The sequence below is a fragment of the Ursus arctos genome, unplaced genomic scaffold, assembly GCF_023065955.2.
Source record: "Ursus arctos isolate Adak ecotype North America unplaced genomic scaffold, UrsArc2.0 scaffold_24, whole genome shotgun sequence".
Classification (NCBI taxonomy): Eukaryota; Metazoa; Chordata; class Mammalia; order Carnivora; family Ursidae; genus Ursus; species Ursus arctos.
This window is the reverse complement of record NW_026622919.1, coordinates 15,396,888-15,409,489: the sequence shown is the minus strand read 5'-3', so window position 1 is coordinate 15,409,489 and position 12,602 is coordinate 15,396,888. Positions and strand designations below refer to the sequence as shown.

At 46.0% G+C, this 12,602-nt stretch overlaps 1 protein-coding gene across 2 annotated transcripts in view; it reads right to left on the bottom strand.

Annotated features, from left to right (window-relative positions):
- The window catches only part of MARCHF10 (membrane associated ring-CH-type finger 10), a 71,632-nt gene extending 61,055 nt beyond the window's left edge, over window positions 1-10,577 (bottom strand). For both annotated transcript variants that reach the window (XM_057317982.1, XM_026512536.4), the window contains exons 1-2: window positions 10,488-10,577; window positions 1,433-1,552 (exon numbers count right to left, since the gene is read on the bottom strand). In XM_057317982.1, coding sequence (XP_057173965.1) covers window positions 1,433-1,552; window positions 10,488-10,577 — 210 coding nt within the window. The remainder of the gene's footprint in view (window positions 1-1,432; window positions 1,553-10,487) is intronic.
- Between the last annotated feature and the right edge of the window lie 2,025 nt (window positions 10,578-12,602).

Here is a 12,602-nt window from a genome sequence, read left to right as displayed (position 1 = left end):
ACAGAGAGAGAGTCTGTCCTCTAGAGTATATTGCAGGCATAAAATATTAAATAAGAATTCATAAAAGGCATATAACTCATCTTAAATCAATTCACCATGCTAACAAATGGTGTTGAATGCAGCTTGTGGTATTTAGTGCTTACACAGGATAAGTAAAATTTGTACTCAGATAAGATCTTAAACATGAACTATGATCATGTAGTTCAGTGGTTCAGAGCACCCTCCCTAGATTGACTGCCTGGGAAGGAACCCCGACTCCACTACACACTGGCTGTGAAGTCTTGGGTCAAGTTTCTTATCTTTTCTAAGGCTCAGTTTCTCATCTGTAAAATGAGGTAAATACATAGAGATTTATGAGAATTAAATAAGCTAATATGTATAAAACGCTTAGCACAGTCCTGGAACATTGTAAGGACTCAGATAATGGTAACTACAACTATTATCATTATCATATCACTATCATATTGATCTTATTATTTTTTATTATCATCCAGACAAAAATACTTGAACAATTTCTAGTTATTACAGGATGCAGTTATGACTACATTTTACTCTATTTAAAGACAAGATTAAGCAATGCAGTGGGTTAGATTAGAAGCCCATACAGATATATGATTTATCTTTGTATCTAACTTATGGCTATGGTTATATGGACAGATCAGACAGACATCGAAGCAGGTGCATAGATAGAGAAATGATGCTGTGCTTTAGAAGGCCCAGTGCCTCAACTCTTTTTTTTCCATTTTTTAAATTTAAATTAAATTAGCCAACATATAATACATCATTAGTTTTTGATGTAATGTTTAATGATTCATTAGTTGCATATAACATCCAGTGCTCATCACATCATGTGCCCTCCTTGATGCCCATCACCCAGTTACCCCATCCCCCCCACCCACCTCCCTTTCCACAACCCTCAGATTGTTTCCCAGAGTCAAGAGTCTCTCTCTCATGGCTTGTCTCCCTCTGATTTCTCCCCATTCCGTTTTTTCTCCCTGTCCCTATGATCCTCTGTGCTATTCCTTATATTCCACACGTGAGTGAAACCACATGATTATTGTCTTTCTCTGATTGACTTATTCATCTTAGCCTTAACTCTTGAAAGAGCTGTAGCACTTCTGATTTGGATGGTGCCCCAGAGACGATCTCCATTAGGCCCATCAGGAAAAAAGATCGAGGCCCAACTGGGGTGAAGGGGGACAGTTGCACAGCAAAGGAGCCGCCTGGATGGTACCCAGGATGGGAGCTCTTGCCCTTGCGTCTCCCTGCTCTGCCCTTTAGGATTCTCCAACACCTCCTTTTTGTGTTAGCTTTTTCCTAAGTGAGGTGCGTGTGCGCGCGAGCACACACACACACACACACACACACACACACACACACACACACAGCAGCAGCAGAAGCAAGGGGGGGGATCTCCCAGAGTTCTAAGTACCTGTTTGGAAGATGACCCACTTGAAAACCGGGTTCTCTCCAAATTTGTCTCTGGCCCCCAAAATTGATCTCGTTTCTTCTCATTTGGGTCTCTTCTGTATTCCTGCCGTCTCAGACAAGCCTGCAGAATAAAAAATGTGTCTTTGGCTTAGGTCTGCAATGAGCATTGACAACTTTTTGCTTAATTCCTATCACGAGGAGCATGAAATACATAATGTCCATCTCCAAGGGCTCATCAACACCTTTACCAAGTGTGAAGACGCTCAGCCAGACGTCATTCTCTCTTCCATTTGCCCAAAATGCCAGGTCAAAAATAGTCGTCACTGCTTTAATAAATTAAAATCAACATACCAAGAGGTGTTTTGACAAGTATTTGCCCAACACTTACCTTCTTAAGGCAGGAAGTACTTGATACATGGCATTAACTTCCCCTTCCGCCTTGTCTTCAGAGCCCCTCACCCTGTCGCCGCTCTGCTCCGGTCTCGTGGATCACACCTGGTTCCAGGGTAAGACTTTTCCTACGTGGGAGCTTTGGCACGTGCGTGAGCTTCCTTTCACTTGGAATGCCTTTCGTGGGATGTTCGCAGGATGGCAACTCCTGCAGATCTATTCAGATCCAGCTCACGTGGCATCTCTTGCCTTGCCTTGCCGTGCTCCTCTTCCCCAGGCCAGATTAATTGCTCCCTTATACAGACGCAGCTTGAATTATGCAATTTTTTAAAACTGTTGTGTTTAGTTGTTTTGAGCCCGTGTCTCCTGCTGATCAGTGAGAACCCTCAGGGTAAGGACCACCTCTTATCTTTGAATGCCGCAGCATCTAGCATTTAATGTTCACTGAACTGCAGATTGTTTCAGAGGGAAATATCAGTCCCCAAATGCAAAACGATAAAAAAAATAAAAATAAAATAACCAACAAAAATTTCCATTTTTTAAAAGACAAAATTAAGAGAAAATCTAGTACTGATATATTTCTTCTCCAGGATCAGGACAGAAAAAAAGCCCAAGGGTATCATGTGCTATGGGGGTTTCAACTGATATTTTAAATAGTTTAAAATAGTAAAACTTCTTGGAGCATTTCTATAGATTCAGTGCCCGAATTCACCTTTGCGCTGCTAGAGCCAAATTATCCGCTGTCATGGTAAAGAAGTGCAATGTAAAGACCAACAATACTGTTTCTAAACAGGGCCTGACATCTCCCCTTCCTGGCTGGGTTGAGAAGGAAAGATTCCTTCTGCATTTTTCCCCTTTGTTAGAAAATGCATCTCCTTCCTTGATGTGGAAGGACTTGCCAGAATTTCATGCCTCGGGGAAAGCCTAATATTATGCTACGCGGTTAAAAATAGAAATGACCTGATATTAACAAAACATTTACCACTTGGAATTGGGAGCAGCGAGCTGGTTACACTTTATACTGTGCTTCACAGCCGCGTTGCTGGTGAAGCCCTGGCCTCAGGGCTCATGCACAGCGGCCAGGTGGTACCTGCAGCAAGTGGAATCCTGCTGAAAAGTATGGTTCCACCCTGCCTTATTTGGAAAGGGAGAGCAATCCAAAATGGTTGCCCCCCCCCCTTTTTTCCTGTTTCACTGTTAATCTTATTTTCAAAAACTATGCTATATAGATAGCAAAACATTTTAATAAATCCTGGGCAGTGTTTTTTTTTTTTTTTTAATTATTCGGCGGGGGGGCAGTGGAGGAGCAGAGGGAGAGAGAATCGCAAGCACACTCCCCGCTGAGCTCCGTGGAGCCCAACACAGGGCTCCATCCCAAGACCCTGAGGTCACAATCTGTGCCAAAATCAAGAGTCAGATGCTCAACCGACTGAGCCACCCAGGTGCCCTGGCAATGTCTGTTTTAATAAATAATTTGAGCAAGAAAATCCCCAAAAGTACTGGACAGTAACTATGATAAATAAGTTAAACACTGAGCAAGAAAATAAACCAAAGTAAACCTGAAGAGAGTTAGCCAGAGAGTTTAATGACGTTCAAGTAAGGATGGGCCTCTTCTTTTCCATTCCTTTTCCAATGACTTCAGATTGGAGCCCGTTTGGGAGGAGCCCTGGCTCAGAGTGCTGTTTCCTGGAGCGGCAGATGTCTGTGTTATCCTAACCGACTGGGATTACAGGCGCAAGCAGCAAATGCTGATAGGCTCAAAGTGGAGGACGGGGTTAGCAAATGCACGCAGGACCAAGGCAGATTTTGTGGGATGAACAGAATTCTTGTGGGTTGAGTGTTTTTTGAAAATTCTCTCCAAGAATGCATGCAACTTAAATATTTCTTTACCAAAAGGGGAGGAGGAGTAGAATGCTTTGCAGTGTCGAAAAAAAAAAATTCCCCTCTGGTTCCTCATGCCTCCTCCTCTCATAGAGGAGCCCGAGAACAAACCGGTGTCAGGGTAGGTAATTTTTATCTTGATGCAGCCAAACAATCTTTCTGTGTAAATCAAACAATGGTCCTCTTGAAGTGATAGCTTTGCCCTGTTGAAGGAACATAGGGATAGAGGCAAGTCCAGACTTCCAGTCCTAGAAATAGCAAGAACCTAGCCGTAACGGCTTCTCATCCTCCAGGGGCTAGTTTTCTTGTTATTTGTAAGTTTTTTGTTTTTTTGTTTTTGCCATTTTTGATGCTGATATTGTTTCCACTTTGGGGGGCCTGGAGTGGCAGGGCAGAGTGTGAAATCCATAGGATGGGGAGGAGGAACTGACGCATCGTAACTCATGATCACCAGGGGCTCCCCTTCCCCTGGAGATTTAAAAATATTCCCCTTTCAATTCCACATGTCTGGAGCTAGATTGCTATAAATAAGTTTCTGTTCATGTGATGGAATTGGCTAAGCGCAGTCTTAAAACTGAAGGCTTCAGGTAACTCCTTATTTCCTCCTTGAGCTGGGGAGGCCCCCCCTTCACTCCTCCTGTGGCATCCCCCCCCCCAGCACACCCCTCTGACTACGGGCACGCAGTCAGGCTGCCTACAGAGCACAAGCTCCCACTGTGGGGGCAGAACACAGAATGTGCATATATGCCTGTGGGGGATGACGTGGGTTCTGTGACTCACTGTAACTCAATACGGGTAAACATGACAAATCCCAGCTCTGCCACTTTCTCGCAACGTGACCTTGGGCAGGCTGACTAACTCCATTGATTCTTGCTTCCCTCATCTGTAAGAGGGAGATGCCCTGTGCCGCCAGATTGCCGGGGAGCCTGGGGCCCTGTTGGCAGGACGCTTAGCAGAGTGACTGGCTCCTGGCGAGTGTTCAGTGAAAGGCACTCATCACTGCCATCATCACCGTCATCATCATCATTAGGCTTTAATTGTTGTTTCTGATCCCATTGCTTGCTTTACGTCTATTTCTAAAGCCAGCCTTTGCCAAATCACGTGACTCTGATCCTGGTCAGGGAAGAAGAAAGAATCTTTCTGTCTGGGCCTGAGCTTCATCCTTGTTTTTGTGCCCTGGAGGCAGAGGTCTGTTTCCTAGGCCTGCAGTTCCCCCACCAGACAACTGAGGAGATCCTGCCCTTAGTCAGTCTGGGTACCTCATAAACTGCTTTTTCTTCAGTGTTACAGTTTTCTGAATCCACAGGGTGGAGGTGGGGGCGGGGGATGCCTCAGTTTCTTATGCTTATTTGATTATCAGTCTCACCTTCAAGTCCTCATCTGGGCTCCTGGGGTCTTAAGAAACCCTGGACCATAGGACCATAGGGACACTTCCCTGGCCTCACGGTTCCAGTATGAACCACCCCCTCCGCCACCACAACGCATCCCTGCCTCCCGAGCTCGGTGGCCTCTGCCAAGGTTGCTCAAAGCCTTCAAGCGTTATGAGAAGTGGGACTTGCCATTGCTTCGGTTGGTACTTTCTGTTGTCCTTATGATCTAACATGCATAACCCGGAGTTGGGGGGTTTAATTACCACTGGTGGCATTATTCAAGTTCATTAGTTTCAATTTGACACGCTATTCCCCTCAAATGAGTTTCTTTTCCTTTTCTGTTTGTGGAGAGGACAGAAGCACGTACCTCAGAGGTGAGCAGAGCAGAGAACGCCCCCCCCCCGGCTCCAGTGGGAGGGGAAGCTGAATTTTCTCTACTCCCTCAACCCTCTGAGTGGATGGTCCCCAAGCCCCCACTATCTGGCATTGTCACCTGTCATGTCCTTGAACAAGTTTATAGCATCATGTTCAGTTGTTTGCTCAGTCCTTGAAAGATCAGGATGAATAAATGACAGGAAATGAAACCCATCCGAACACATTTGATAGACTACGGAATATCATTCTGAAATGCCAAGTGTAATCTTTCTCTCCAGCTTTCAGTAGACATTAATGGCTAAATTCTGCCTCAAGTTACATAAACACATTTGACCAAAAGAAGGAAGGAAAAAAAATCTGTGCAGCATGAACACCCTTGAAGAAACAGAGCCAAATCCTGAGATGGCATGTAATTATGTACTAGCTACCAGATTCTGAAATAGCATGTAATATGCCAAATAGATGTTTATTTCCTCTTGTTTTTTCAAAAGGGTCCCACCCAACCACTGAAAGGAGCAGCATCAAAATAACTCAGGGTGGGTTTAAGCCACCTCTCCTGGTGCCGGCACACAGACCTGTAAAGGCACTGCTAATTTGGTGCATACCAACCCTTAGCGTATTTTAGGATGTTGCAGGAATAGTGTACACAGGAGGTATGTAAGGGCTTCAATTTGAGCCAGTTCATTAAAGGCAAGTGAGGCACAGGAAGGAATCTGTGGCAAATGTATATGATTTAGGAGTCCTATCTAGTTATTAGGTCTTACACTATTTGTACACCCTGAAATGGGGAGTCCCTAGTGTCCAGGCAGTTGCTGCACTGAGAGTGAAAGCTGGGATTCCTTGGGCCAAACTCATTGATGAACCAGGGTTTCAATGTCAACCCGATGAGAAGTCTGCCTTAGTAAATTATCTAGATACACACAGGCCATATATGGACCAAGTTACTGAGGGGTTATTAAGGTCATGCAATTGATTCTTAAACCCCTACTTTAAATCCTTTCTGGAACAAGACAAGGGAGACTAAATCATACAAATAGCTCACCACTGTTCCCTTCAAAGTCGTTTCTGTGGGTTGCTATATCTTTAATTCAACAATACTCAGAACATATTAAAGACAACCTTATTTATTTTTTGCAGACTTTGTGGTGAGTGGTTTTGAAAATGCTCAATGAGGGTGGACTTGACCTTGAGAAATAGTTACAAGTCAGCTAAATCTAAGACTGATAAACAGAGTTGGTGGTCAAGTTAGGTAATGCTGGCTCACATCAACAGCAGGACATTCAGTTCAACACAGAAGAGTAAGACTCCATCCCTGCCCTTAAGAAGCTGTGGTCCAGATTGAGGGGAAGTCACCCAGAAGACAATTTCAATACAATTTCATAAGAAACGTGAAAGAGGTATGAAGGGGTGCTTTGGTATTGGAGTGATGGAAATGTTCTAAAGCCAGATGATGGTGATGGCTGCAGATTTGGTAAATTTACAGCAAGTCATTAAATTATACACTTAAAACAGGTGAATTTTATGATATGTGAATTATACCTCAATAAAGTGGTTTTTAAAAGAAGGGTGTGGTGGGAGTACAGAGGTTCCATTTAGTTCTAAATTCAAACAGCAGTCTTTACCACCCTTGTCAAGAGAGTGAAGAAGGGGGAAGTAGGGGTCAGAGAAGCGGTAAAGATTTAGGCTACTCTGGCTATGGTTCTTGGGTCTTGGACCTGCCTCTAAGTGAGGGGAAACAACTCGAGGGTTTCATGCATTCCAACTGCATCGTCAAGTTCACATTTTAGATAAATTTCAAAAAAGCAATCTGAAGGATGCCAAGGTTGGAGGCAAGGAGACTGGTAATAAGGACATTGTAATGCTCTTGGAGAGAAACCACGGCGGTGGGAACCAGGGTGGTGGTGATGGGATGAAAGGAAGGCACAAGTTCACGAGCTTTTAGGTGACGGCGGCAGGACTTGGTAACACATGGGATGTGAGTGGTGAGGGAAAGGAGTCAAGGAAGGCTTACATACAGAGGAGGACAGCAGAGGTGGACATGCTGAAGTGCCTCCGTAACATCCAGGTGGAAATGGCCAACAAGCAGGTGTGCATGTGAGTGCCACACTTTGGGGAGACTCAGGATTACAGGCCATTAGTCTACGAGTGATGGTGAAAAACGTGGGAGGGAGGAGATGGGTCACAGAGACCTTGTGAGTTGGAAGAAAGCTAGGCTGCTGGAAACCGGGGGAATTAACATTTATGGGGCAGGGAGAAGAACGTGAGAGAAACAGAAGGAAAATCAGCAGTGTGTGCTGTCAGAAAGCCAAAAGAGTAATGTTTTGAGAAGGAAGGAGTAATAGTGTCAAATGTAGATAAAGCTTCAGAAAACAAAGACCAAAAAGATGTCCCTTAAATTTGACCTCTGACCTTAGAACAACTTCAGGGGAGGGGAGGGGACCGCCAGGCTGCAGCGGGTTAGGAATGAACGGGGGTGGGGGGAATGGATATAGAAATGTAGCAGGTTGGGGACATCTTGGGGACAGTGCCAGGGCTGTGGCTAGAGAAGGACTGCGTGTCCTGCAGCTTTGTTCTTTTGTTCTCAGGACAGGGGGTACTTGAGCATGTTTGTAGGCTGAGCCAATTAGAAGGAAGGAAATGTCAAAGATACAGATGACAAGTCCCTGGATGGAGAGGGGCTAGACACAACGGGGTGTGGGCCAAGAGAATGTCGCTTCCCCCTGGGGACTTGAGGGCTGGATGGATGTGTAGCCTGGAATGGAAGGGGAGGAGTGGCGAGGCTTCCCACCTGATGGCCTTGGGTCCTTTGCTTTGTTTCCTGCGTGTATTGAACAGGAAGAGAAGTTCTTTGTTGAGAGTGTGGGGACTGCAGGTCTGAAATAAGTAGGAAGGTTGAAAACCAATGATGACAGAGGGAGCTGATGGACAAGTAAGCATGTTGATGTGAGTCAACCTTCACTCCTTTCTCTCCCTCACTCCGCCTCTCCTTATATTGGCATGATGTCAGTTCTGCTTCTGTTTCCTGGGTTGGGCCACCTCTCACCACCTCCACTGCTACCCCCTGGGTCCGAGCCACCATCATTTCTCTCCTAAATTTCTATTTCCTTACCAAGTTTTTCTGCTGCTTCCCTAGCTCCTTTCCTTTCTGTCCCATACAGCAGCAAGAGTGATCTTTAAACACTGTAAATCGGGTCATGCCGCTCCCCCACTTAAAATCATCCCAGTAATTCTCCCTAAGAATAAACTCCAAACACCAAACTTTGTCCTGAAAGATTCGACATGATCTGGCTCGTTTATCTCTCCTACCTTGTCATGTGCCACATTCTCCCTTGATCAATGTGTTTCAGCCACTCTGGCCTTCTTTTGTTTCTTCCAGGGCTCCAAGTTAGTTCCTGCCTCAGGACCTTTTCACTTGCTTCCCTTCTGCTCAGGATGCTCTGGCCTGCTCTTTCCCATCTTTCACCTCTACAACCAGATGTTACTTCCCCAAAGAGGCTTCCCTACCTGTGTAAGGGAGCATCACCCCCCCAGCCGGTTACCTCTGTTTGCCTCCTTGTATTTATCAGCAATCAAAACTATCTTACATATTTATTTACTTGTGTGTATTGTTTGTTTCTCAATTCCAGAATAAGAAATCTGGGAGAGAAGGGACTTTGTTTAGGACACTGTAGGCACTTGATATGCATTGTTATTTATAAGGAGAGTGTTGAAAGTATCCTTATTAATAAGGGCAGTGTTGAAAGTCCAAGGAAATCAGAAAAATAAAGCCCCGGTGACTTCAGGCCACACAGCTGTGTGATTTTCTTCAGCAGACATCAAATAATAAGATTGATTTTCTTATGTGCTTGTTCTGGAGACAATTTCAAACAAGCATTTCCAAATGAGGGTCAGGTGGCAGAGGCATCTTGGTGAAAAGCAGATGGATTCCCAGTGTGACCAGTTCAGGTATTTACATTCTTATTCATTTTACAGAAATTCCCTCAATTTTACAGTCTTGTACGTGGGTTGGCAAGTTGTGGGAGGAAATTGCTGACTCTGTTTCCAGCCCCACAGCTAAGCTGCGTTATACAGGTGAAATCAGGTTACTGAGATCGGTCTGGTTTCCTTGGTGACCCAGGAGGTTTGGTTATATTTGAAATTGCTAAGAAGGATAAAAATCTGATAGTGACAGTTCAGTGTTTTCCTCAGGGAAGGAGCGCTTTTGATTCCTCAGCTGAAGCTGAGGACATGCCTCCTTGATTGGCGAGGGTTGACCTCTGGCCCGCAGGCTGAGCGACACCTTCTCGCCGCTCCCAGAATCTCACGCCCAGTCTGGCAAGTTTGTCCTGTGCCAGCTCTAGGTAATTACATCATGACTCCTCGGGCTCTCTGTCTGTTTTGTTTTTGCATGTAAACACTGTAACTAGGGTGACGAATAGTTAGCTTATTGGAGAATGTGTTGACCACCTTTCTTCTGGTGGGATGACAGTGGAAAGGCATGTTATTTTATAAATGGTAGGTCGACCCCATTAACTCTTTAATGTTTTTTTTCTGGATAGCTGGTTTATCAAACTTAAGCCTTCATGTCATTCGTTGACAAGGTTTGTGTGCCAAGCTCTGTGTTAAGTACTTTTCGAGTGTTATTTTGTTTTCATGACAATATTATGAAGTGGGTACTATTATTTTTTTTTTTTAGAGAGGGCGGGAGGGGCAGAGGGAGAGGGAGAGAGAGAATCCTAGGCAGACTCCACGCACAGCACAGAGCCCAACGCAGGGCCTGATCTCACAACCCTGAGACCGTGACCTGAGCTGAGATCAAGAGTCAGGTGCTTAACCAACTGAACCACCCAGGCGCCCCAAGGTGGGTACTGTTATTAACCCCATTTTAAGGTGAGGAAACACAGAGAGGTAAAATGGCTTTCCATGGTCACACATCTAGGAAGTGATGGGTTTTGGATTTTAGGAAGTGATTACTGCTTATCATGTCCTCATACTATAGCCTGAATTCTCTCCTGAGACTGTAGGTGACAGTGGGAGGTAATTCTAGGTTTTTGCAGTTACCTGATATTCAGAGTCCACCTTATGCTGCATGTCCCGCAGATATTGAACATTACTCACGAACTTCTGCCTGTCCCTTGCTTCATGCAACATGATTCTTAATCCCCAACCTGCATATAAAAGATAAATAAATGTGCTGTGACAGAACCCTTTGTTGCTGTGCCATATTTGGATTTATCTTAGTATAATTGCTTTTATTCTCTTATTAATCTAACTTCCATTGTTTGAAAGGCACAGATGCTCCTTTCAGCCAGCAAGGACTCTCTGTATTGGTGTGGATGCCTATACAGCCCTCCTGTTCTGGGCATAAATAATGCAGCCACATTCATCAGCTGGCTTCAGTGATCCCATCCTGGTTATTCACAGGGGGTTTGACTGACAGACACCTGATTCAGAAGCAGTTCTATGACTTGCCAAAAAAAGAAAGAAAACCGAAGAACCTCATGAAATTAGCAAAGACTCAAGTTATGAGCGCCTGGTCACTTCAATTCACTTATTCAACAATCGCGTCCCTATTCCAACTGAGACGCTATGCTGGGCGCTAGGATACAGCAGTCAGCAGGATGAATGTGCCCCTGCCTTGGTGTCACTTGCAGTCAGGTGGACGGAGGGCTGACATTGAATATCGCTGAACTCCATGAGGTTTTCTCATGAACCTGCCCCTCCTCCAGAATTGCCTGAGGGGAATGTTCACACCGCCCAGTGAGCTCCTCCACATTCCCTCTCCGTCGCCGCCCATATCATCACCCAGCCCTGATGATTTTCTCCCCTGAGTAGCCCCCGAATCCGTCATGGTGAGAGAGTGGGCCCTGCTGTGAGACTCTGTGGGTTCAAATCCCAACTCTTTGAGCGCCGTCAAGGGAACCTTAATTGTGATAAGTGCTATGGAGAGGAAATGTGGGCTTCTTTGAGAGATGGTTATTATGGGAGGGCATGACATGGTCTAGGGGGCAAGGTTTTCCTCAGGAAATGACTGGGCTTGCTAAGGAGTGAGCCAGGCAAGAAGCGGGACAGAGAGCATCTCAGACAGAAAGGACAGCAGGTGCGGGAGCTTCAGGGTAGCAGGGGGCTGGTGCGGTTGAGGACCAGGAGGGCCAGTGCAGTTGGAGCAGAGAGAGGGGAGAGCAGCAACGAAGAGGCTGTCGGGGAGACAGGGGCTGGTTCACTTAGAGCCTGGGAGGTTATGATTGCAAGAGCCAATATAACTGCCACTGGCAGTTTCCAACCTGGGGAGTAAATGGTTAGATTTGCATTTTATTTTATTATTTTTTAAAGATTTTATTTTTAAGTAATCTCAACACCCAACATGGGGCTCAAACTCACAACCCCAAGATCAAGAGTCGCACATGCTCTACCAACTGAGCCAGCCAGGGGGCCCTGGATTTGCATGTTCAAAGGCCCCTCCAGCTCTAGTGTAGAGAATGAATGGCAGTGGAGGTGGGGGTGGAGTAAATACCAAAGTAGAAAGACCCTTGGGAACACACAACAATAATCCAGATAAGACGGTGACCACACTTGGGCAGCAACGGAGGAGAGGAGGTGGGCGGGGGGCGGGTGGTGGCAGGCTTCTGAGCTGCTATTTACTGAGCCTCCTGAAGGGCCGGCACGCTTGTAAACATGTACACTCAGTACTTCCTTCGATCTCCAGGACCCTGCTTGAGGCAAGCACTCTATTTCCATTTTGCTGATAAGGAAACCGGGGCACGAAGGGAGTAAGTAACTTGCTTAAGGTTACAGAGCTGGTAAATGGAAGAGCTGGGGTTGGAACCCACGGAGTCTCACAGCAGGGCCCACACTCTCACCACGATGGATTCGGGGGCTACTCAGGGGAGAAAATCATCAGGGCTGGGCGATGATATGGACGGCGCAGGAGGGGGAATGTGGAGGAAGCCGGCCGGGTTACGGGCTCCAGCAGCTCGCCGGGCGCTGGTGGCCGGTCGGTGGATGCTTCCGGAGACATGTCTCGTGGTGAGAAAACCGCGTGGAGTTTGAAGCGGCGGGGGTGCAGCAAACGGAGAGGCCACGCCAGCGCCCAGATGCAGGGCTCTGGAGCTGACGAGAGAAGTAAGGATTTGGGCACCACTGGCATTGGGTGACAGCTGAAGTTGAAGGCAGTAT